Here is a 23,749-nt window from a genome sequence, read left to right on the forward strand (position 1 = left end):
CTGTAATGAACATCAGGGCTGTATTACTGTAATGGACATCAGGGCTGTATTACTGTAATGGACATCAGGGCTGTATTACTGTAATGGACATCTAGGGTTGTGTTAGGTAATGGACATCCAGGGCTGTGTTAGGTAATGGACATCCAGGGCTGTGTTACTGTAATGGACTTCTAGGGCTGTGTTGCTGTAATGGACATCCAGGGCTGTGTTAGGTAATGGACATCCAGGGCTGTGTTAGGTAATGGACATCCAGGGCTGTGTTACTGTAATGGACATCCAGGGCTGTGTTAGGTAATGGACATCTAGGGCTGTGTTGCTGTAATCGACATCCAGGGTTGTGTTAGGTAATGTACATCAGGGCAGCATTACTGTAATGGACATCTAGGGCTGTGTTAGGTAATGGACATCCAGGGCTGTGTTCCTGTAATGGACATCCATGGCTGTATCACTGTAATGGACATCAGGGCTGTGTTAGGTAATGGACATCCAGGGCTGTGTTAGGTAATGGACATCCAGGGCTGTGTTCCTGTAATGGACATCCAGGGCTGTGTTCGGTAATGAACATCCAGAGCTGTGTTAGGTAATGGACATAAGGGCTGTATACTGTAATTGCCTTCAGGGCTGTATTACTGTAATTGACATCAGGCTGTGTTACTGTAATGGACATCAGGGCTGTATTACTGTAATGGACATCAGGGCTGTATTACTGTAATGGACATCCAGGGCTGTGTTACTGTAATGGACATCTAGGGCTGTGTTGCTGTAATGGACATCCATGGCTGTATCACTGTAATGGACATCAGGGCTGTGTTAGGTAATGGACATCTAGGGCTGTGTTAGGTAATGGACATCTAGGGCTGTGTTGCTGTAATCGACATCCAGGGTTGTGTTAGGTAATGTACATCAGGGCAGCGTTACTGTAATGGACATCTATGGCTGTGTTAGGTAATGGACATCCAGGGCTGTGTTCCTGTAATGGACATCCATGGCTGTATCACTGTAGTGGACATCAGGGCTGTGTTAGGTAATGGACATCTAGGGCTGTGTTAGGTAATGGACATCTAGGGCTGTGTTAGGTAATGGACATCCAGGGCTGTGTTACTGTAATGGACATCTAGGGCTGTGTTGCTGTAATGGACATCCAGGTCTGTGTTAGGTAATGGACATCCAAGGCTATGTTACTTTAATGGACATCTAGGTGCTGTGTTAGGTAATGGACATCCAGGGCTGTGTTAGGTAATGGACATCTAGGGCTGTGTTAGGTAATGGACATCTAGGGCTGTGTTAGGTCATGGATATCTAGGGCTGTGTTAGGTAATGGACATTTAGGGCTATGTTACTTTAATGGACATCTAGGTGCTGTGTTAGGTAATGGACATCCAGGGCTGTGTTAGGTAATGGACATCTAGGGCTGTGTTAGGTAATGGACATCTAGGGCTGTGTTAGGTCATGGATATCTAGGGCTGTGTTAGGTAATGGACATTTAGGGCTGTGTTAGGTAATGGACATCTAGGGCTATGTTAGGTAATGGACATCCAGGGCTGTGTTAGGTAATGGACATCCAGGGCTGTGTTAGGTAATGGACATCTAGGGCTGTGTTAGGTAATGGACATCCAGGGCTGTGTTAGGTAATGGACATCCAGGGCTGTGTTAGGTAATGGACATCCAGGGCTGTGTTAGGTAATGGACATCAGGGAGCACTCAGAGTAGCTCTCCACCACATGCCGTGGCTCCAGCAGCACACCACAGGGCTAACATGCACCAGCACTAATGGGACCAAACATGATGGGTCCATTTGAGAAAGGTTTTGTTTTTCCTATTTGAGCTTGATTAAATAGCATATGACAGCGTTTATAGATTTCTTATTGGTTTGTGGTCCCAAGCCATGCACAGTCCAATTTCTATTCTGTAGGTTCACTGCCTCTTACAAACTGTCTGGCTAGCTGCACCAAATGAATGTAGGGCTACAGAACATGAACAATCTGGCTATTATAACCTAGTTATTAGAGATCTAACTGTGTTTTCACAATCACCTGTTACTATCGTAATATGTTTCTACTGTCACATGACTCGTTTCTTACCTCGCTTTCAGATATTAACCAGACACACTGCTTATTAACTAACCTCTGTGACACCTACAGTACTTACCGGCATGTCAAATATCAACATCAATATTGTCAACATGCCAAAACTTTTCCCTTATCGCTGGCCTGAAAGATGTCATTTAGTGACACCGCAGAGAGATCTGGAGAAGCTGGTATAACATCAAGGTGGCTGTGTCTGGCTGTAGCTGGGAGCGTGAGGATGGTCCCAGCAGCGTATCTTGTTGCTGCTGTAACCTCACAATTAGCCCAGAGGACTGCAGACGTACATAGCCAATTAGAGCAGAGCCCGGTGCACTTGTCACAAAATCAATGCAGATCTGCCCGCCATTGTGGGACGCAGCCATGCCTGAGCACCACAGCATCATCACTAGGAGAGGAGAGAGAAGACCCAGCCTTCTGCTTTAGCATCATTTTCTCATCTCCACTCAATGGTCTTACATGTCTTACAAAGGGAGAGGGAATTTATCCAGCCACATTGTAATCTTGAGTTACTACTACTTTCAGATTAAAATGTGGACTTGATCGGATTCAGGCCCTAATCTGATTTGATATTGTCTCTGTATGCTGTATTCCTGATCCTATCTGATCAGTTTTATTCACTGCCCATTATTCACTGGCCTCAAAGACTCAAATTAGTATGGGGTGAAAGTGATGCTCCGTTCACATCGTGACGTAATTCATTACGCCATATATCAACAGTCTTGCTCTGCTACTGAACACACACATGTAGTGTTTGTAACGCAAGATGGAGGTGAGCCCGTCTCTCAACAGAGATGGCCTTTATTTTGGGAGATTGCAAAATATGAACTCTTCATTCAAGACAGGATAAATATATATATATATTTCCTCATCGACAAGGACTATGGAGTTTACAAAAATACACATAGAGCTAAGCACAGGCAAAATCCTAGAGGAAAACCTGCTTCAGTCTGCTTTCCAACAGACACTGGGTGTAACGGCTGTCCTCTTCGTCTGATGATGAGGAATAGGAGTCATCGGACCAACACACAGCGTGGTAAGTGTTCATTGTAAATTTAATTAAATAAACTGAACACTGAATGCCACAAACCAGTCCTGTAAGGTGAAAAAAACAGGAAACAACTACCCACAAACACAGGTGGGAACAGGCTACCTAAGTATGATTCTCAATCAGAGACAACGATTGACAAGCTGCCTCTGATTGGCAACCATACCAGGCCAAACACATAGAAATACAACACACAGAACAAAACATAGAATGAAAAACATAGAATGCCCACCCCAACTCATGCCCTGACAAAACCAAAATAGGGACATAAAAAAGGAACTAAGGTCAGGACGTGACACTGGGAGACAAATTCACCTTTCAGCTGGACAAGAACCTAAAAAAGGCCAAATATACACTAGAGTTGCTTACCGAAATGACATTGAATGTTCCTGAGTGGCCTAGTTACAGTTTTGACTTAAATTAGCTTGAAAATATATAGCAAGACTTGAACATGGCTGTCTAGCAATGATCAACAACCAACTTAACAGAGCTTGAAGAATCTTCTAAAGAAATGATGTGCAAATATTGTTGACAAGCTTCTAGCTATCCCATAAAGCCTTCACTGAAAACCACATATTTCCATAATCTTCTCTGTTTAGGTAACTTCCTGTTCTTCGACGGACTCTGGCTGGACTGAAGATGACTCAAAGTTAGAAAAATGTCAAAGTATGCAGTGTCAGTCTCGCAACAGAACCTTCAACCGCAAGGGGGCATTGAGTTTTCACTCTGTTGTGGGCGTCTCCATTGAAATGCATGACATCCGGTGCAGCTAACAGAGTGCTTATGGGTAATGTGAATGAGGCTGAAGGCGGTACAGTCCGGTGGGGCATCCCGGCAAAACAAATAGTGGGGGTATGCCGTACCAGTAAAACATGAGCCTATCACAATAATTCAAACAAAATATCTAGAAAACTGTAGGCTTTTACACCATTATTTATCATTACCGCATGTCAGAGGCATGAAAAATGTGCAAATTAACTTGAAAACGCGCAGTATAGGCTGCGCTCCAAAACGCGATGTGGTTCGACAAAAACACAGACATTTTGCCAAGGCAGAGATGGCAAACACTGAGATGCACGCAGACAGCAGTGGACACATACATTCTGGCCTATTGATGATCGTTAAATGTCATTACACTTTTTGGTGTTTTGTGTAAAAGATGAACGATGGAAATATGTTGCAAGTGGATGAACAGGCGCGGGTAGCCTAATAATAATAATCCCTAAAACATAATGACTGGTTCTGTTATTGCCACAATAAAAGGTAATAAATTGTAAAAGTTAAATGACAAATCTTTATGACTAGGCCCACAGAGATCCTACTGAATTAACAGGGATTCTATGTAATTCTATGATTAGGCAAGTGCATGCACTCATAGGAGGTCCCGTACCAGGAAGAAATTAAATCTACTTTCACCCCTGATGATACGTTTTGTTATGGTTACAAAATAGTAGGTTACTTAAGGCAAAAACAAAAGGTTGTGGAGGACGGGTGAGGGTATAACGGGAACGTCTAGCAACCCAAAGGTTTTGTGTTTGTCACGGACTACTTTAGCTAATTAGCAACTTTGCAATGATTTACTACTTTTTAGCTACTTTGCAACTACATAGAATGTTAGCTAACCCTAACCCTAACCCTACCTCCTAACCCTTCCCCTAACCCTACCTCCTAACCCTTCCCCTAACCCTACCTCCTAACCCTTCCCCTAACCCTACCTCCTAACCCTTCCCCTAACCCTACCTCCTAACCCTTCCCCTAACCCTACCTCCTAACCCTAACCCTACCTCCTAACCCTAACCCTAACCTAACCCCTAACCCTACCTCCTAACCCTAACCCTACCTCCTAACCCTTCCCCTAACCCTACCTCCTAACCCTAACCCTTCCCCTAACCCTACCTCCTAACCCTAACCTAACCCTAACCCTTCCCCTAACCCTACCTCCTAACCCTAACCCTAACCTAACCCCTAGACTAGCTAACATTAGCCACCTAGCTAACGTTAGCCACAACAAATTGGAATTTGTAACATATCATACTTATTGCAAATTCGTAACATATCATACGAAATGGATTATGGACATCCACAAATTAATATATACTATACAAAACGTAACATATCATACTAGTAGTGTCACAGGTTTACATTTAATATATTATGTCTACCCCTGAGTCCAGGTTGGTCTCAGAGACAACACTGGCACACAGGGCTATTACAGTACCTGTGTGAGATGAGGCTATTGTTCCTTCTGTAGGGACAACCTATTCCTTTCGTGGAACACATTGGCCCTTCAACAGGACAAACAAATGAGTGTGAATTCTCCATCCAAGGAGAGGCTATGTGCAGGACATTGGGGCAGAGTGCTGGGATTATCTGTTCTCTAGAACAGCATGTTGCAAACCATTATGCCACTCAGAGGAAAATGCCATGCTTCTCTCTTTAACCTCCCTGGGTCTACTGGCTCTCCTATATCCTAAGTGAGATCTCTCTCTGTTTCCCCATAACTCCAGCTGTTCCTCTATGTGTGTGTACGTGTGTGCATATGTGTTCTCGTGCCAGTAGCTGTCATGACCTTGCAATGATAATTATTTATACATGCCCTGTAGAATACTGGCAAGAGAACAGCCATTTTGGACCATTATTCACTTTCCATGACTGCTAAATGGATTCCTATGGAACCTTTTATTTACCTACCTGTGGTGATATTAATTATGTAGTCACAGGATACAACAGTATATAAACAAAGCAGAGCAAGGGGGAATTTTATATGTATTGTCTAGTGGAATTGGCTATGATGAAGAATTTGCTCATGACCAATTCTTTTTGGGAAGTCATTATTTTTGTTAATGCTGTTTACTCTTGAGCCATGTTTTTTCCTCCTTCCTCCCCAACTGTTCCCCACTATCCCAATTTGCAAATCTAAACTGCAGAATTGGTCTTAAGCCATGAAAACAGACTCTGTGTGTGTTATTGGGCGTGTTTGGATATGCCAACCAGGCACTGTGTGTGGGGGTGTGCGTGTGTGCGTGCGTGCGTAGTGCACTGTGTGTGTATGTGTGTGTCTCAAATATACAGAGGTGAAATACCCCAAATGTAAACTATGTGTTTGTACGTGCATGTTTTAGCGTGTGTGATTTTAGTGTGCTGCTGTGCTGTGTGCCAGTGTGGGTGTGTTTATCCGTGTGCTACTGGTGCTGCAGGGCAGAAACATAGAGAGAGGGAGTGAAGGCAGTGTGAACTCAACCTCAGAGGGCCTTCAGTCTCCCACTGAGTGGGAGAGAGGGAAGGAGGAGGTGGAGGGAGGTGGGATCCTCACGTGTCTCCTCTCTTCCTATTGTTGTAGTGATGTAACTTTCTGCATCGGCAGCAGCACAGAAAGATCAGCAGGAGGTCGAGACAGTCTTATTCTTCAGAGAGATTAAGGTTCTCCCACACAACTCAGTCCCCAGAAAGACATAGATGGAAAGAAGTGTTGCATACAAATACACATCAGTTTACTTCCTCTTGTTTACTTGGTGTCAATGAGATATCCTAAAAAAATACCATGTTTGAATATCAATATGATGTTTTCATGTTGTTTTCCTAAGACCATTCGGCCGTATATATAAATAAATACTAGAGCAACAAATCATTTTCTATTTACAAATTCGATTTGATTGCAGCTGGTCGATGATAAGCATGCAGCATCAGGGTATTGATTGGGGAAACGTTGAAGACCGGCGGCTGTTGTTGAAGTGTATGGAGACAGGGAGTGTATGGAGGGATAATTAGACACTACCTGCTAGCCCAGTAATTACACACATCAGCTGTAACTCAGGCTGCAGCTCATTGCATTTCAAACAGTGACAATGTTCCGTGCTCTCCACAACACATTATATTGAATCCAGGTGTGAGTCCCAAATGGCATCCTATCCCCTATATAATGCACTACTTTTGACTAGAGCCCTATTGGCTTTTGTCAAAAGTAGTGCAGGGAATAGGGTGCGATTTGGGTTGTATCCCAGGAAGCTCCTGTGTAGTAAGTCCTCCCCACCCCTCGGAGCCTGAGGATTACGTGGGCTTGGTGGCTGTCGCTGACTTGCCTCGAGGTGAGTGGGGGAAATCATTTGTAGGATCACCAGGTTCCTTTCTCTCCATGACCCCCAGTAACTATGTCTGTCTGCCTGCCTGCCTGCCTGGGCATGATTAAATATGGATCTGGGGCCAGAGTTTCACAGCAGCACCTCAGAGGAGAGGAAAAATACACTGCACTGAAGAAGGAAGGCCTCTGCTCAGGTGATAGATGGAATAACCAGTGGTGAATTTAGCATGTACATCTTGGTGGGGCAAAAAAATAAATAGTTGGGGGATGCCAGAAAAGCCACTACACAACACAACACTAAACAATACATTAATTGCACTATAACTGTGACAAATGGTGCCCACAAACTGTTAGGGCCTACATGAAGAGTCCCAACATCTTACTACTGCTACACCTGGCTATCAGCGAAGCCTAGTCTGTCAGCGAAACAGTTCATTCAACCTCATTTACTGCCTTTTAAAAAAACATAGTTGATATGGCTCTTGCTTAAACAAATGTGGTTTCTGCTGACAATTGAGATGTACAAACTATGGCATAAAGGGATGACCAGCAAATAAGAGGCAATCTGTAATTTCGATTAAGACATTAAAGAGCAAGCAACGATGGACGTAGTCAATATAACTATTTGTTCAGCACTTTTGAAATGTACAGGGACAGAATTTAGAACATGGGCCGTTCTTACATTGTTCTGCCTGTACACAAGGTCAGAACTGTAGGATAAATGAAGGGGGCATATAAGCAGAAAATGAAAGCTCTTACAATATTCAAGGATTACATTTCTCTAAAACAGGATATAGGCTAAATGTGCACCACCATGTCAGAACAGTAAGCAAAATGAAGAGGGGAAAATAGACCAAATTATTAGTGTAAGGCACATAGGCTACTAACAGCTTACTACACCACATACATGTAGTATTACATATCTCCCTGGCATATTACATCATTTATGCAGCAGCATACAATATATTTTTGGACTCACCTGATTGTGTTGTGCTCACTTGAACAGGAAGGAGGCGCAGCGGTCCTTCGTGGGGGAATTTTGTCATCAAACTTTGTCATCAGGGCGGCGCAGTGGTTAAGGGAGCTGTACTGCAGCGCCAGCTGTGCCACCAGAGACTCTGGGTTCGCGCCCAGGCTCTGTTGTAACCGGCCGTGACCGTAACCGGTCCGTGGGGCGACGCACAATTGGGTTAGGGAGGGTTTGGCCGGTAGGGAAATCCTTGTCTCATCGCGCACCAGCGACTCCTGTGGCGGGCTGGGCGCAGTGCGCACTAACCAAGGTTGCCAGGTGCACGGTGATTCCTCCGACACATTGGTGCGGTTGGCTTCCGGGTTGGATGGCGCTGTATTAAGAAGCAGTGCGGCTTGGTTGGGTTGTGTATCGGACGACGCATGACTTTCAACCTTTGTCTCTCCCGAGCCCGTACGGGAGTTGTTGCGATGAGACAAGATAGTAGGTACTAAACAATTGGATACCATGAAATTGGGGAGAAAAAGGGGTAAAAATAAATAAATAAAAATATTAAAACAAATAAAATAAAAAACTTTTTAAAAACTTTGTCATCAAAGTCTGGCATTCTTTGGATTTATGGAGCTTTCAAGACATCAGGTCATAGTTCTAAAAAGAGGCCCAAGTTCCCAACTTACATTTCCGAATTGGATGGCTGTTCAAAAAGTATTCTCCCAGTCGGAGCTCCCAAATGTCTTGAACTCACTGAAGTCAGATTTCTCAGTTCCGAGTTAAGTTGTTTTGAGCGCGGCAGAAATCATTCTGGATTGACAGCAAGGCCAATGTTTATCATTTTCAGCTTGGAAAAGAGACCATTAAACCCAGACTTGGGACCACACTGCTACTCCACTGAATAACAGGCTAATGATTGCTTTGCAATGCTTGCAGTTAGCCACGGATTCTTTCCAAACCACTCATTGTTGAATTTGCAATTTCCAACTTGTTGTGTAATGTTTATGTCTAATAGCCGATGAGCACCGATACGTTTTATAATTTCTCTTCATTATTTTTCTCCATATGACAAGGATTAAAAAGGATTTGCCAGTAGATTGTCGACTTGATTCATGATGATGACTGCTAGCTAAGATTTTGAAAGTATGAGTCCAATCAAAGCTACTGTAGATATAACGTGATTTGACGTCATTTTATCTGTGGCCAATGACCTTTAGCCTTCTTGGATGGGCACTTCTAATGTAACTACAGTGCCTTGCGAAAGTATTCGGCCCCCTTGAACTTTGCGACCTTTTGCCACATTTCAGGCTTCAAACATAAAGATATAAAACTGTATTTTTTTGTGAAGAATCAACAACAAGTGGGACACAATCATGAAGTGGAACAACATTTATTGGATATTTCAAACTTTTTTAACAAATCAAAAACTGAAAAATTGGGCGTGCAAAATTATTCAGTCCCTTTACTTTCAGTGCAGCAAACTCTCTCCAGAAGTTCAGTGAGGATCTCTGAATGATCCAATGTTGACCTAAATGACTAATGATGATAAATACAATCAATACAAAGCCGGATTTGGATACAAAAAGATTTCCCAAGCTTTAAACATCCCAAGGAGCACTGTGCAAGCGATAATATTGAAGTGGAAGGAGTATCAGACCACTGCAAATCTACCAAGACCTGGCCGTCCCTCTAAACTTTCAGCTCATACAAGGAGAAGACTGATCAGAGATGCAGCCAAGAGGCCCATGATCACTCTGGATGAACTGCAGAGATCTACAGCTGAGGTGGGAGACTCTGTCCATAGGACAACAATCAGTCGTATATTGCACAAATCTGGCCTTTATGGAAGAGTGGCAAGAAGAAAGCCATTTCTTAAAGATATCCATAAAAAGTGTTGTTTAAAGTTTGCCACAAGCCACCTGGGAGACACACCAAACATGTGGAAGAAGGTGCTCTGGTCAGATGAAACCAAAATTGAACTTTTTGGCAACAATGCAAAACGTTATGTTTGGTGTAAAAGCAACACAGCTCATCAGCCTGAACACACCATCCCCACTGTCAAACATGGTGGTGGCAGCATCATGGTTTGGGCCTGCTTTTCTTCAGCAGGGACAGGGAAGATGGTTAAAATTGATGGGAAGATGGATGGAGCCAAATACAGGACCATTCTGGAAGAAAACCTGATGGAGTCTGCAAAAGACCTGAGACTGGGACGGAGATTTGTCTTCCAACAAGACAATGATCCAAAACATAAAGCAAAATCTACAATGGAATGGTTCAAAAATTAACATATCCAGGTGTTAGAATAGGCCAAGTCAAAGTCCAGACCTGAATCCAATCGAGAATCTGTGGAAAGAACTGAAAACTGCTGTTCACAAATGCTCTCCATCCAACCTCACTGAGCTCGAGTTGTTTTGCAAGGAGGAATGGGAAAAAATTTCAGTCTCTCGATGTGCAAAACTGATAGAGACATACCCCAAGCGACTTACAGCTGTAATCGCAGCAAAAGGTGGCGCTGCAAAGTATTAACTTAAGGGGGCTGAATAATTTTGCACGCCCAATTTTTCAGTTTTTGATTTGTTAAAAAAGTTTGAAATATCGAATAAATGTCGTTCCACTTCATGATTGTGTCCCACTTGTTGTTGATTCTTCACAAAAAAATACAGTTTTATATCTTTATGTTTGAAGCCTGAAATGTGGCAAAAGGTCGCAAAGTTCAAAGGGGCCGAATACTTTCGCAAGGCACTGTATATGGCAGCACCCAAGGGGCTTGAATTTTCAAGCTCTACCCTTAGATTTGGCGGTGATGTAGTGTCCCCATGAGTGACAGAACACTGAGCCAATCACAGCACAACTAGAGGACATTACCAACCCGTACGTTCCGTATTTTCTGCTGGCTGCCCCACCACCACAGAAAGCACTGAGCTAGGCTGAAACATCTGCATTTTGAGCTGCCTTAAGAAAGCACAAAACTGATATATAACACGTATATATGCCAAATAACAAGCAAAACAGGCAACCCCATCCCCCAAAAAGATTGACGGGTTGCCACTGAGAATAACCATGAAAATATTGTCATGTTGCTGTGCTTCTCTGAGAGCAGGGCTTTGGTGTACTGAAGACAAGTACTTGTATTTGGTTTGACCTGACTAAAATCATCTGGATTGAAACATTGTCATCTTAGGTGGTAATGTGGAGTACACAGTATGCCGATCTCTCTTTTCATTTCATGTTCTGACAACCTGGCCATATTCAAGGTTCTGTTACATTTGTATTGTAGCTGTTCTGTAGAAAAAAAGATGGCCACGGATACAACAGGACTGTATGTGAAGTGCAAGACTGGGAGGTGTGTGATTAAAGGCAGGGAAAGCAACATGGTGTTGCTTGTGGAGAAGAGGAGTGTGTTGTCTGTCTGTCAGGTCTGGGTGTAGGGTGATTCATCGGAGTGGAGAAAGTGCTTTGTGTGTCATTAGCCCCTTGTCTGGGTCCTGCACCTCAGAAGAGTGATGGGCCCCAGGGCTTTACAGTCACAGAAAGGACTGCTGTTTTCTTCCACCACTCTCAAATTGATCGTATGTGTTAATTGCCGCCATTGATTAGCAGCAGAGCAGATGTGAGACTGCTTCAATGGGCCTGGATGTCCAGGAGTGGGTAGAGGGAGATGTTGTCGTCTTTAAAGGGGCAATCCGCAATTGCTACATTCATTTTTGGACTTAGTGATATATGCCCATTGACTCTTGAAGAAAATTATTAACTTTACCTTGTGAGCTAAGTTCAACTGTCGTACTACTATAGAAGCCAAAATATAAGCTTGTTATACTCCAATTTCTGTAAACAACATACATGTAAACAAACACTGTATAGCCTCAAAATAATGGTTACAAATATTATTTTGATATCATGGATATCTATGAATTTGAGTAGTTACATTTCTCCAGTCCCATCCCTCAGCCTTTTGCCAAAACAGTGGTGGGATGCCCACTTTGTTATTGTTTCAGCTGTGGATTGGTCCTTTAAGAAACAGTAATAGTCCCTCTGTAAAACAGTCCCTTTGTAAATCACATTCCAGCCAACGTAAACGCCAAGGTGCACTTTAACTGTCGTCCATTTTAGCCCAGGAAGGGGAAATCTGATTTATCACATAACTACACCCTCTCAGAATATTACAAATAAGCTTTTCTACCAATCACTGATCATGGTAATAGACAGCCAGGTTAAGCTTATTATTTTCACCTATGCAGCAGAACTAAGTTAAGGTCAAACAACAGAAGTGCTTCCTCTCCCTGCAGGTGGTGATGTGGCCTTGGGCTAGCTATGTCCTAGCGTTTTAGTATGCCGCCTGGTTAGCATGGAGAGAGCTGGTGGAGGTACAGTCCTTCAGGGATTCTCAGGCTAAATAAATCAAATAAAAGGGCTGAGGAAAGAAAGGAACTTATGCAGAAATAGGTGACATTAGCTTTGTGATTGATTGGGGAGACAGGGACTCTGAGACAGAGTGAGAGGAGAGAGGGAGAGAGGTAGGGGGAGGTAGCTAGAGCTAGCAGGTAGTGTTTGGTTTGTGTAATGCTTCTTCTGTTAATTATCATGTCCCCCTGTGATAATCTTCCCCTCTCTTTCTCACTCTCTTTATGCATTTTATAAATGCCTGCTTTTAATTAAACCCACACAACGGTGACAGAGAGTCAATTAAACGCTATGCAACAGACACAGATCGTCATCATACACTATAATAATAATATATATTTGTTGCATTCCACTTATTTTATCGTATGTAGGGCTGCAAAGCTTCCGATAAGAAGACAGTGAATGTTCCTGAGTGGCCGAGTTACAGTTTTGACTTAAATCTACTTGAAAATCTGTCAAGAAATTGGTTGTCTAGCAATGATCAACCAATTTGACAGAGCTTGAAGAATTCTGAGAAGAATAATGGACAAATATTGTATAATCCAGGTGTGCAAAGCTCTTAGACCCATAAACACTCACAGCTGTAATCACAGCCAGGTGATTCTAACATGTTCAGGGGTGTGAATACTTATGTCAATTAGATTTTTCTGTATTTCATGTCCAATAAATGTTTGAACATTTCTAAAAACAAGTTTTCAGTTTGTCATTATGGGCTGTTGTGTGTTGATGGGTGAGAAATAAAAATATATTTCATTCATTTTGAATTCAGGCTGTAAAACAACTAAATGTGCAATAAGTCAAGGGATATGAATACTTTCTGAAGGCACTATATTCTCAGGCTATGAGATGGATCAACAAGCACATCTCTCACTGTGCTTTGGGAGTGTGTATATGTTGTGTATAATGAAGATTGTTGTGGTGCCATGTATACTGAATGTACAAAACTTTATGAAAGTCTACTCTTTCCATAACATAGACTGACCAGGTGAATCCAGGTGAAAGCTATGATCCCTTATTGATGTCACTTGTTAAATCCACTTCAGTCAGTGTTTTTAAGCCTTGAGACCAATGAGACATGGATTGTGTATGTGTTCCATGTAGAGGGTGAATGGGCAAGACAAAAGATTGAAGTGCATTTGTACGGGGTATGGTAGTAGGTGCCAGGTGTACTGGTTTGTGTCAGGAAGTGTGTATAAAAAATGGTCCACCAACCAAAGGACAGCTCAGGCGTTCTTAATGTTTTGTACACTCAGTATATGTATAGCTTACGTATTAATAGACCCCCAATATTAAGCTCATCCTCTGTTGTGAACTTGTAGCCAACACACACCCCCTCTCTCATTTACCCCTTCCTGTCTCGTGTATCTCTCCTCCATGCATGTTGTCATGGCCTCAATCATCCCTTCTTTTCTCGCCCGGCTGTTCCCACTGTCGTTTTTTGCCCTCTTTCGCTCCCTCAAGCTCTCTCTCCTCTGTCTCTCGCCTCTACCATCTGTTGTCTCCTCTCTTTTTATTTCCTCCACTCCCTCAATCCATCCCCATGTCATATCAACTCACACTCTTATGTTGCCTTTCTCTTCCTCTGTCTCTCTATCTCTCTCTCTCTCTCTCATTTGCTCAGTTCACTCATCATTGGTTCATCACGTATTCAAATGTTTGACATATGTTTTGGCTCAAGCTTCTGTGAGATATGTTTAAACTGGTGACCTACCTGCTTTACACGGAGGATTTTCCCAACAGAACTATGTTGGTTCTGACTATGCTGCGCACTCTTGGATTCAACCACAACAAGACAATTACAATTAAGATCCCGCCTTTGAAGTATCTCACAAATAAGTGGGTCAAGTCAGATGAGAGTTTCTGTGAGTGAAATACTAATTTATCCCAAAGTTGAGAAAAAAATTAATAATATAAAACTACCCACCCGAAGCTACCTCAAGGTGAGTCATTTAACATTGGTTATGGCCCCCATTTTTCCTGTATAGCCTACTTTTGCATAGGCTACATATCAGACAAACCTTGTTTCTAGGGGAGCAGCAGATTTAGATGAGTGTGATTGGTTAATGGGGTGTTGTGTCTGGCTCTCTGACATTGCTACTAAATGTGTAACCAATGACTGCCCTAGTGAAGCGAGCAGTAATATGGAATGCCTTGTGTAGCTGTAAAGTGCTTAATTGTCAGTGTCATTTCCTAATGAGTCGGGACGACTTGCAATGATGCTGTTAAGGAAATGGTGGTATCGTTTGTCAGCATGGGTTTATTCTCTGTACACCCTTATCGCTCCATGATGCCTTTACTGAGAGGGACTGCTAAGTGGAGTTGAGTTTATAGTGAATGGCTTCAACTGCGGGAAGAAATATCAAGTTCCACGCAGTGACTACTGTATATGTGGTAAAGGTGATATTATAACCAAGCCTCCAAATCAAATTCACAGTATAGCTCTGTAGAGTGTATATTATGGAATAATATTGATGATACAGTATACGCCAAAAACAAGAAGAGAGAATCAGAAGAACACATTCTCTCCGTAACACATTCACCTGTCTGTCTCATGCAGCCATTGCCGAGGGGCTTGGTGGGCTTGCAGAACTACAGCCTGTGTGGTTGGAGAGCTCAATGACTGTCCATCTTATGCACTTATAGTATTGATGTCTAGTTATGTTAGTAGAGAGAGATATGTGTGTGAGGGAGAGAGAGAGGACAGGAGAGACAGAGAGGGTGAGAGAGGACGGAGAGGGTGAGAGAGAGAAAGGACAGGAGAGAGGGGCTTGATGGCGCTAGAGCCCAATGCTAATAGATGCCAGAGCTACTCATTCATTTTAATGTAATTCTGCAGCCATCCTCAACGATGCATAAAACTATGTTTCCCCGCCCCCCTTTTTCGTTTAACAGAATCTTTAAAAAAAAATATATATATACGAAATTGCACTCTTACTTGTGGATCAATTTCCATCATGGTGAGGGGTAGAGAAGAGGAAATAGAATGTATGTTCTAACGTTCCATGAATAATAATAATAACCCTGAATATCTACAGATTCACGGTGACACTCATAAATACCCTTAATGCCTTTTAAATGATTTATTGAACTGCAGTGTATCACACCGAGCTATGCGTTTCACTGACTCTGTACAGAACTCTGTCTGCATGTAGACCAGTAGTCTGTGTGATTATTTTTGTGTTTTTGGTCAATAGATGACAATTACTGTAATAGTTTTGGCCTGCTTTCTTTGGTCAATTTCTCTAAAATAAAATCTATTTCTTATTGATGTGTGTGTTGCATATGTATACAAGCAAAGCGTTTAGCCAGGGAGATGTCTCTATTTGTAGAAAGCAGCCAGTTTAGCCAGCAGTGTCTGATGAGGGGAGACAGATTGAAAAGTAGTGCACATACTGAGGGGGAAACAGGGAGGAAAGAGACAAACATGCTGACAGAGGCAATTTCAGCTTTAAATTCCTAATAAAGAGAAAGACCAGGGAGGATTCAGCCTGACTCCCAGCTTCTCCAGGGCCTACTGCACAGCCTTGTGGAAGCCCGTGTCTGAATACTAAATAAACACAGTCAAACAGTCATCTTTAACATAAGAAGATATAGATTTTAATATCTTTATAAACATTTTGTACTGTTGTTCTTTGATAACGACTTATTGAACCCTTCAATCATGGCAAAGACAGGAGATAGATGGGGAACAGTAGGGGGGGAACTGAATTGTGCATTTTTATCCGATAAAGGGTTTGACAGGATGTAACAAAAAAAAGGAAATAAAAATGTTCCTTTTAGCAAACCAAAAAAAATGAAATTGTTAATGAATTTAAAGAAAGATTGTCCCCTCATCAGGGGAGCAGAAACCCTGTTTTCATTGTGGATGACGTCATTAATATTGTTATTCTCATAATAAATGATTAATATTAGAACTGCAGTTAGTTAGTCCTCTTGTCATTGTTAATGGTACAGTTAACATCATTATTATTACAAACATCGTCAACTTATTGTTGTATTTTCCGGAGGCAAAAAAGCTCCTGTAGTCCAGGGGGATAGTAGTCCAGCAGTAGTCTGTCTGTCCGTTTGTCTATCCATGGTCCTGTTAAACCCCCTGCTACTTTAGAAGTGATTGTCTTTCTCTTGGTTCCCCACATCCATTGACAAGAACAGCAGTCAATGTACAGAGGCATTTAGCAGTTCTATTATTTCCAAGAGAGCGGTCCACGTTTTGCCATGCTCGATTGAATCATTTTTTCCCCTCTTATAATCTTTTATTCATTACAGAAGTCATTTAAGGTACAGGTATTGTTTTTGTTTTTTCTCTAGTCTTGTTGGGCAGTTGTTTTCCTTTGATGTCCAATGATTAGGACAATATAAATGTTCCTCACGTTCTCAATGAGGAGGGGATGCCCACACTGAAGAGTGTTCTGTTCAGCGAAGCCCAAAGCCTCACTGGGAAACTGAGAATAGCCAATCTGACCCTTAACCCCTAAGGCTCTGTACCCTGTATAGGGCTCCATCTCTAGGTCCTCTTTACGTCTTGGCAAAATCAAACAAACAACATTTTGAGACAAGAAATAGACAGATCCATCAATATTCACAGCTTCCTTCTCGTGGGGGGACACACTGGTTTTGAAGGAGATGGGAGTGGACCACAGTCCCACTCACCTCCATACAGATAATTAGCAGCTTGGGTATATTAGCTTAATATGTAGTAGCACATGTAGAAAATGACCTGGAGCAGGTAGAAAGGCAGGACATTTAGAAGCAGGAATGAATAAAGCAGAATGTAAATATTGTAGAAATACTGTAAAGTAGGCAGAAGATGTTTACCTAGATATGTAGCTCGGGGTCAATGTTACCTGAGCATGGAGCAGAAGTGACCTAGTTATCATACTGTAGCTGGAGCTGACTGGTCTGTGTGTGTGCTGCTCTTTGCAGTGCTGTTTCTGTACTTTTCCATTACTTCTGCTAAGAAGTGAGCGTTGCACATTCCTGTTCTGATATGGAATTATGATTTATGACCGGGCAGCTTCCTGCTTATCTCTATTGATGAGCAATACCCTCGAATTCCTCGGTGGCCCAATTCTATGCAGCAGCTATTGGCAATAAATGTAATAAAAAACATTTGGCAAATAATATGAAACACAAGATTGGGCTAGACTTCTCTGTGATGGTTTCTTTCACCACGTCATCTGTTTTCTGTTTCACCCCTCAATAAGGATTTACAAACTGTGAACTGATAATTAAAAGCTGGCTTCAACACGTTTTCCTTAGAGACTATCTGTCTCATAGCTAAATTGCTGCATTTCACCATCTCTTTTTTCCCCAAAAAAGTTTCGTTATCTGTGCTTCAGCAGAGTCGGAAATGACAACAGGAAATGACAACAGGAAATGAGAACATAATGGCAACAGTGGCAGGGCAAGCGTGTTCTGTGTTTCCTTTCATATTTCCTCACTCCCCGTCCCTCACACATCCCCGTCCCTCACACATCCCCGTCCCTCACACATCCCCGTCCCTCACACATCCCCGTCCCACATTTGATGTTGATGTTTGAAAGTCTATTTCAGAGTCTAAACAGCTCCCTACACAATGTTTTACACACACAACCACACACACAAAGTACACACACACACAGACCTTGTTGTGCAGGAGCTAGAGCAGGTCTAAGGACTGCAATGTTGTCATTTAGCCAGTATCTATCCCTCCCTCTAGGTCAGCGGAGAATATGGGCAATGGTCATGGGCAACAAAGCTCCCATTATGGCATTGAGATGTATTAAGGGCTGGGAGAACGTGGCCCTATTGGTGGCTTGTTGCACCCCACTAGGGGGGCGAACAGTGGTCCGGGGAGGGCACTTATGCTTCCTCCGCGTGACCGTGCCATCCGGGGACGTGTGGTCATATTTGCCCCCTTCAAAATCGGGTGAGGAATACTCCTTATCGGCTATCTCCTTTAAGGTATGCACCTCATTCTGCCCTTTCCCCTTGCCTCCCCTGACGCGCTGGCGGGTGCAGTTCCGAGCGCGGCCTGGCCTCTGAGGGGGCTCCACCCCAGGTTGTCCCTCTGATGCTGTGCCCTCCCCGCTTATGGACGGGGGTGGATGGGGTAGAGGCGAGGGTGGCGAGGGATAGTGTGGTGACTCGTTGTGGTGAGGACGGTGGGGGTGGGAGTGAGGAGGTGGCACCGGGTGTGGCTCCTTCTTCAGAGACACCTTATCAGTCCCGGCCCAGGTCTTGCTCTGGTGCAGGGACTCAGAGCCAGAGCAGTTGGGGAAGTCCTCCTTGCGGAGCTGCTTGAGGTCCTTCCCAGCCACCTCGGCCGGGGCCTGACAGCCTACGGACGAAGTAGAACCTCTGAAGCGTTTGAGCCAGTCCCACAGCGACAGGGCCTTGCAGTCACACTCCCAGGGGTTGTCGTTGAGGCGCAGGTACTCCAGGGCAGGCAGCAGTGCCAGGCAGTCTCCAGACAGCTCGGTCAGTGAGTTGTTGAACAGGTAGAGGGTGGTGAGGCGACGCAGGTCGTGGAAGGCCAGGCGGTCCACCCACTGCAGCTGGTTGTGGTGCAGCAGCAGGCGGTCCAGGGCCCCCAGCCCCCGGAAGGTGTTCTGGTGCAGCGACCACAAACGGTTCCCATGCAAGAACAGGTGGCTCAGGTTGTGGAGGTCCACAAAGATGTCATCCTGCAGGAACTCCAGGTGATTATCCTGAGAACAGCCAAACACAGCAAAATGGAGAGGTTATACACCTACGGTACTCTGTAACACTGTACCTACCAACATGTTGTTTGGTTATAAGGTATGTGGCTACTATAAAGTAGGACAGAGAAACTAAAGCTTAACAGCCCTGGGTATATACAGTACCAGTCAAAAGTTTGGACTCACCTACTCATTCAAGGGTTTTTATTTATTTTGACTATTTTCTACATTGTAGAACAGTAGTGAAGACATCAAAACTATGAAATAACACATGTGGAATCATGTAGTAACCAAAAAAGTGTTAAACAAATCAAAATATACCCCCTTTGCATTGATGACAGCTTCGCACACTCTTGGCATTCTCTCAAACAGCTTCATCTGGAATCCGTTCCAACAGTCTTGAAGGAGTTCCCACATATGCTGAGCACTTATTGACTGCTTTTCCTTCACTCTGCAGTCCAACTCATCCCATCTCAATTGGGTTGAGGTCGGGTGATTGTGGAGGCCAGGTCATCTGATGCGGCACTCAATCACTTTCTTTGGTCAAATAGCCCTTACACAGCCTGGAGGTGTGTTTTGGGTCATTGTCCTGTTGGAAAACAAATCATAGTCCCACTAAGTGCAAACCAGATGGGATGGTGTATTGCTGCAGAAAGCTGTGGTAGCCATGCTGGTTAAGTGTGCCTTGAATTCTAAATAAATCACAGACAGTGTCACCATCAAAGCACCCCCACACATCACACCTCCTCCTGTGGGAACCACACATGCGGAGATCATCCGTTCACCTACTCTGCGTCTCACAACGGCACGGCGGTTGGAACCAAAAATCTCAAATTTGGACTCATCCGACCAAAGAACAGATTTCCACCGGTCTAATGTCCATTGCTCGTGTTTATTGGTCAAAGCAAGTCTCTTCTTATTATTGGCGTCCTTTAGTAGTGGTTTCTTGAAGACCTGATTCACGCAGTCTCCTCTAAACAGTTGATGTTGAGATGTGTCTGTTACTTGAATTCATTTGGGCTGCAACTTCTGAGGCAGTTAACTCTAATGAACTTATCCTCTGCAGCAGAGGTAACTCTGGGTCTTCCTTTCCTGAGGGGGTCCTCATGAGAGACAGTTTCGTCATATTGCTGTTTTTTGAGCACTTGTTCTTGAATTCTTTTGCGCACAAAGTTATTGAAATTTTCAGGATTGACTGACCTTCATGTCTTAATGTAATGATGGACTGTTGTTTCTCTTTGCTTATTTGAGCTGTTTAGCCATCATATGGACTTGGTATTTTACCAAATCGGGCTAACTTCTGTATACCACCCCTGCCTTGTCACAACACAACTGATTGGCACAAATGCATTAAGAAGGAAAGAAATTCCACAAATTAACTTTTAACAAGGCACACCTGTTAATTGAAATGCATTCCAGGTGACTACCTCATGAAGCTGGTTGAGAGAATGCCAAGAGTGTGCAAAGCTGTCATCAAGGCAAAGGGTGGCTACTTTGAAGAATCTGTTCAACACTTTTTTGGTTACAACATGATTCCATGTGTTATTTCATAGTTGTAATGTCTTCACTATTATTCTACAATGTAGAAAATAGTAAAAATAAAGAAAAACCCTTGAATCAGTAGGTGTGTCCAAACTTTTGACTGGAACTCTATATTGTATTTTCAAATGTAAAATGCAGCATTGTTTTGTTTGACTAAAAGTGTCATAGAGCCCCAGTGGCCAACGTACCTGTAGGTAGAGATACTGCAGGTTGCGTAGCCCCTGGAAGATGTTACTGGGCAGCGCACTGAGCCCACAGCGGTACAGGTGCAGAGCATGGAGCCGGCCCAGCCCATGGAAGGTGTCTGCAGCCAGGGAACGCAGGTGACGGTTGTCCCCCAGGTCCAGCTCCTCCAGCTGGGCGAAGCCGTGGAATGTGGAGGGCTCGATGTAGGTGATGTTGTTGGAGTAGATCCACAGTGTGACCGTGGTGGGGCTGAAATGGCCCTGCAGTAGCCGGTGGATCTTGTTGTTCTGCAGGAAGATGCGCTCGCTGTGCGGGGGAATGCCTTCGGGGACGGACAGAAAGTTGTGTGCCTGGCAGCTGACAGTACTGGGCGCAGTGTAGCAGATACAGTGGTGTGGGCAGGACCAGGAAAGCTCCAGACCACAGAGAACCAGCAGGAACTCCAGCCCGCAGCCTGGAGAGAGGACAGAGAGAAAGAAATGAATTAGAGGAGGTAGCTACATTTAGACTGGGGATTTGATTCTGAATTGAAAATCTGCCGCCTGACTTTGATGTCTATTTCGGGACATGAAAGGAAAGAAGAATGATTTTTGGAATATTATTTTCGAGGAAGTCGAGAAAGATGAGTTGGGGGGAGAGGAGAAATACTGTAAGTGGAATCAAAGTGATAAAAGAGTGAGATATTGACTAGGAAGAAGGGATGGGCAAGGGGGTAGGATGATAAAGGAGATCTGGAGAAAGCCATGTCAGGAGTAAACAGTATGAGGGATGATGTAGGGAGGCCAGACCAGAGAGAGACTGTCAGATATATCTATATAAAAGAGAAAAATGGATTCTGGCCTGATAGATGACTCATGTGACCTGTTGCTATCATAGATTTTCTGGCTTCACAGAGTGGCATTGGGCCTTTGAGGAGTTCTGCTTCTATTGAGCCACTCAATACAAGTGTGGACATTACGCTCTTGGCTTGGTATCCACAACTCCAAATCATCTGGTGTCTAAGTTGGTAACAGACTGAGGCCTGTGTTGCTCTTAGAGTCTGTTCAAGATCAGCCCAAACAATAACATGAGTTTCAGTCTGTCGCTGGATCTAGTATCTCAAGAAGTCTGATTGGACCTATATTACAGTATGGGTCCTTTTTGTTCATGTACTGCCTCCTGCACACACTACATTTCACTGTTCTCAGTTTTCCAATCATCTCTGTGAGATAGTATTATGATGAAGCAGTTCATCTCTGTCCATCAGCTTACTACAACTCTACTATGCTCACAACCATAATCAGAGAGAGAGAGAGTGTGTGTTGGTGCTATAAATACCCTCTCATTAACCAGTCCTTTACTGCAAGGATTAGAAAATGCCTGTCAAAAGGTGGGGTGAGGGATAAATGGGCTGCGGAATGCTCACTTAAACTTATGTTAAGTTTCTCAGAGACAGTCAGACTTGCTGATGTTTGGTGACACGCTTCCATAGCCCCATGGTGTGACTTATCCATAAGCTTATCTACAGGGGGAATCAACCAACGGGAGAAAAGCAGGAGTCTATCCCCTCGTAATGAGAATCCCCATTTGACAAGCGGTGGCTGTGTCCCCTTCAATTTATTATTCAAGGCACCATGGCACTCTGATTCACTCCCTCTAATCGATACGTTTCTGTTGCCTTTTAACTCGCTGCTACCTCATCCCAGGGCTGCTACACTGGAATTCAGGAGCAGGGAATTACTATTTTTCAGGACAGGAGACAGCATAGACAAGCATATTTATCTGAATATTCCTCCTCCTCCCCAAACTGTGTCTAAACTGTGACATTCAGCTCCTGACTTCACTGACCTTCAGTGGTAATTGTCAGTGTGTCTGGAGTAGAAGAGAGGAGCGGTGTGCCGTGCATCATCCTACTTGAACAGGGGCAGAAACCTCTCCGCTCCCCAGAGCGGGCCCTGTAATCCTGTTTGTCAACTGACTAACTGTGCATCTTCTCAATCCACCATGCAGACATGCTCCCGAATACAGGTCCTCTCAAGGTTGAACATTGGGGAACAATAAATAGGCTAAAGAACTGTGTGTAAAACGGTTTTACAGTATCAGAGTACACCGCTCGTCACTGTCATCCTTTGTGGAACACAGTGTATTGTAAGAAAGGGGGTCACAGATTTGGAAGAGCCCTTGATAGTCATGTGTTGTGTACAGGTGGATTTGGTGCCATAGTGCCGGAGGGGACTATGCATTTTGGTCAGAGGACACGGCACAGCCACTGCCCTCTCTGCCCTTGCAGCAGAGTGGCATCAGAGTCAGGACACATTTGATGGTTCACTGCATTGGGGCACGAATCCCCTCACTCATACTGTTGGCCTACCAGTAAAGCATTATACTTGTACCTTTCACAAAGCCAAGAGAAATGTCTAGGAGGAAAACAAGATGATTACAAAATGGAACTTGATATTTCAGTCACAAGTACAGAAAAAACAACTTACATTGTTGTGAGAGGAAACTTCCCAATCAGATAGTGGTCTTTGACTTCCACTTTACATGCCACTCTTTTTCTATTTCTCTCTCTCACTCCCCAATTTCCTTTTTCGCTATAATATTTACATGGAGATGTATTGAGCATGACACTTGCTCTTTGACTGAATGAGAGGAGACATGCTGCATTGCTCCTGGGAAATAAATAAGGATATATCAAACAAATACACAGACTCAGAGAGAGTAAATGCATCACCCTGTTTGAGGAATATTTCAATGTATCACAATGCAGCCTATTTAAAAAACAGC

The 23,749-nt window shown here is 43.6% G+C and overlaps 1 protein-coding gene across 1 annotated transcript in view; it reads right to left on the reverse strand.

Moving 5' to 3' along the window:
* Positions 1–18,066: 18,066 nt before the first annotated feature.
* Positions 18,067–23,749, reverse strand: part of LOC139385887 (reticulon-4 receptor-like 1) — a 231,057-nt gene continuing 225,374 nt past the window's right edge. Inside the window, exons 2-3 of the mRNA XM_071131172.1 lie at positions 20,986–21,437; positions 18,067–19,264 (exon numbers count right to left, since the gene is read on the reverse strand). Of these exons, the coding sequence (XP_070987273.1) occupies positions 18,275–19,264; positions 20,986–21,437 (1,442 nt within the window). The 3' untranslated portion in view covers positions 18,067–18,274. The remainder of the gene's footprint in view (positions 19,265–20,985; positions 21,438–23,749) is intronic.

The sequence above is a fragment of the Oncorhynchus clarkii genome, chromosome 27, assembly GCF_045791955.1.
Source record: "Oncorhynchus clarkii lewisi isolate Uvic-CL-2024 chromosome 27, UVic_Ocla_1.0, whole genome shotgun sequence".
NCBI lineage: Eukaryota > Metazoa > Chordata > Actinopteri > Salmoniformes > Salmonidae > Oncorhynchus > Oncorhynchus clarkii.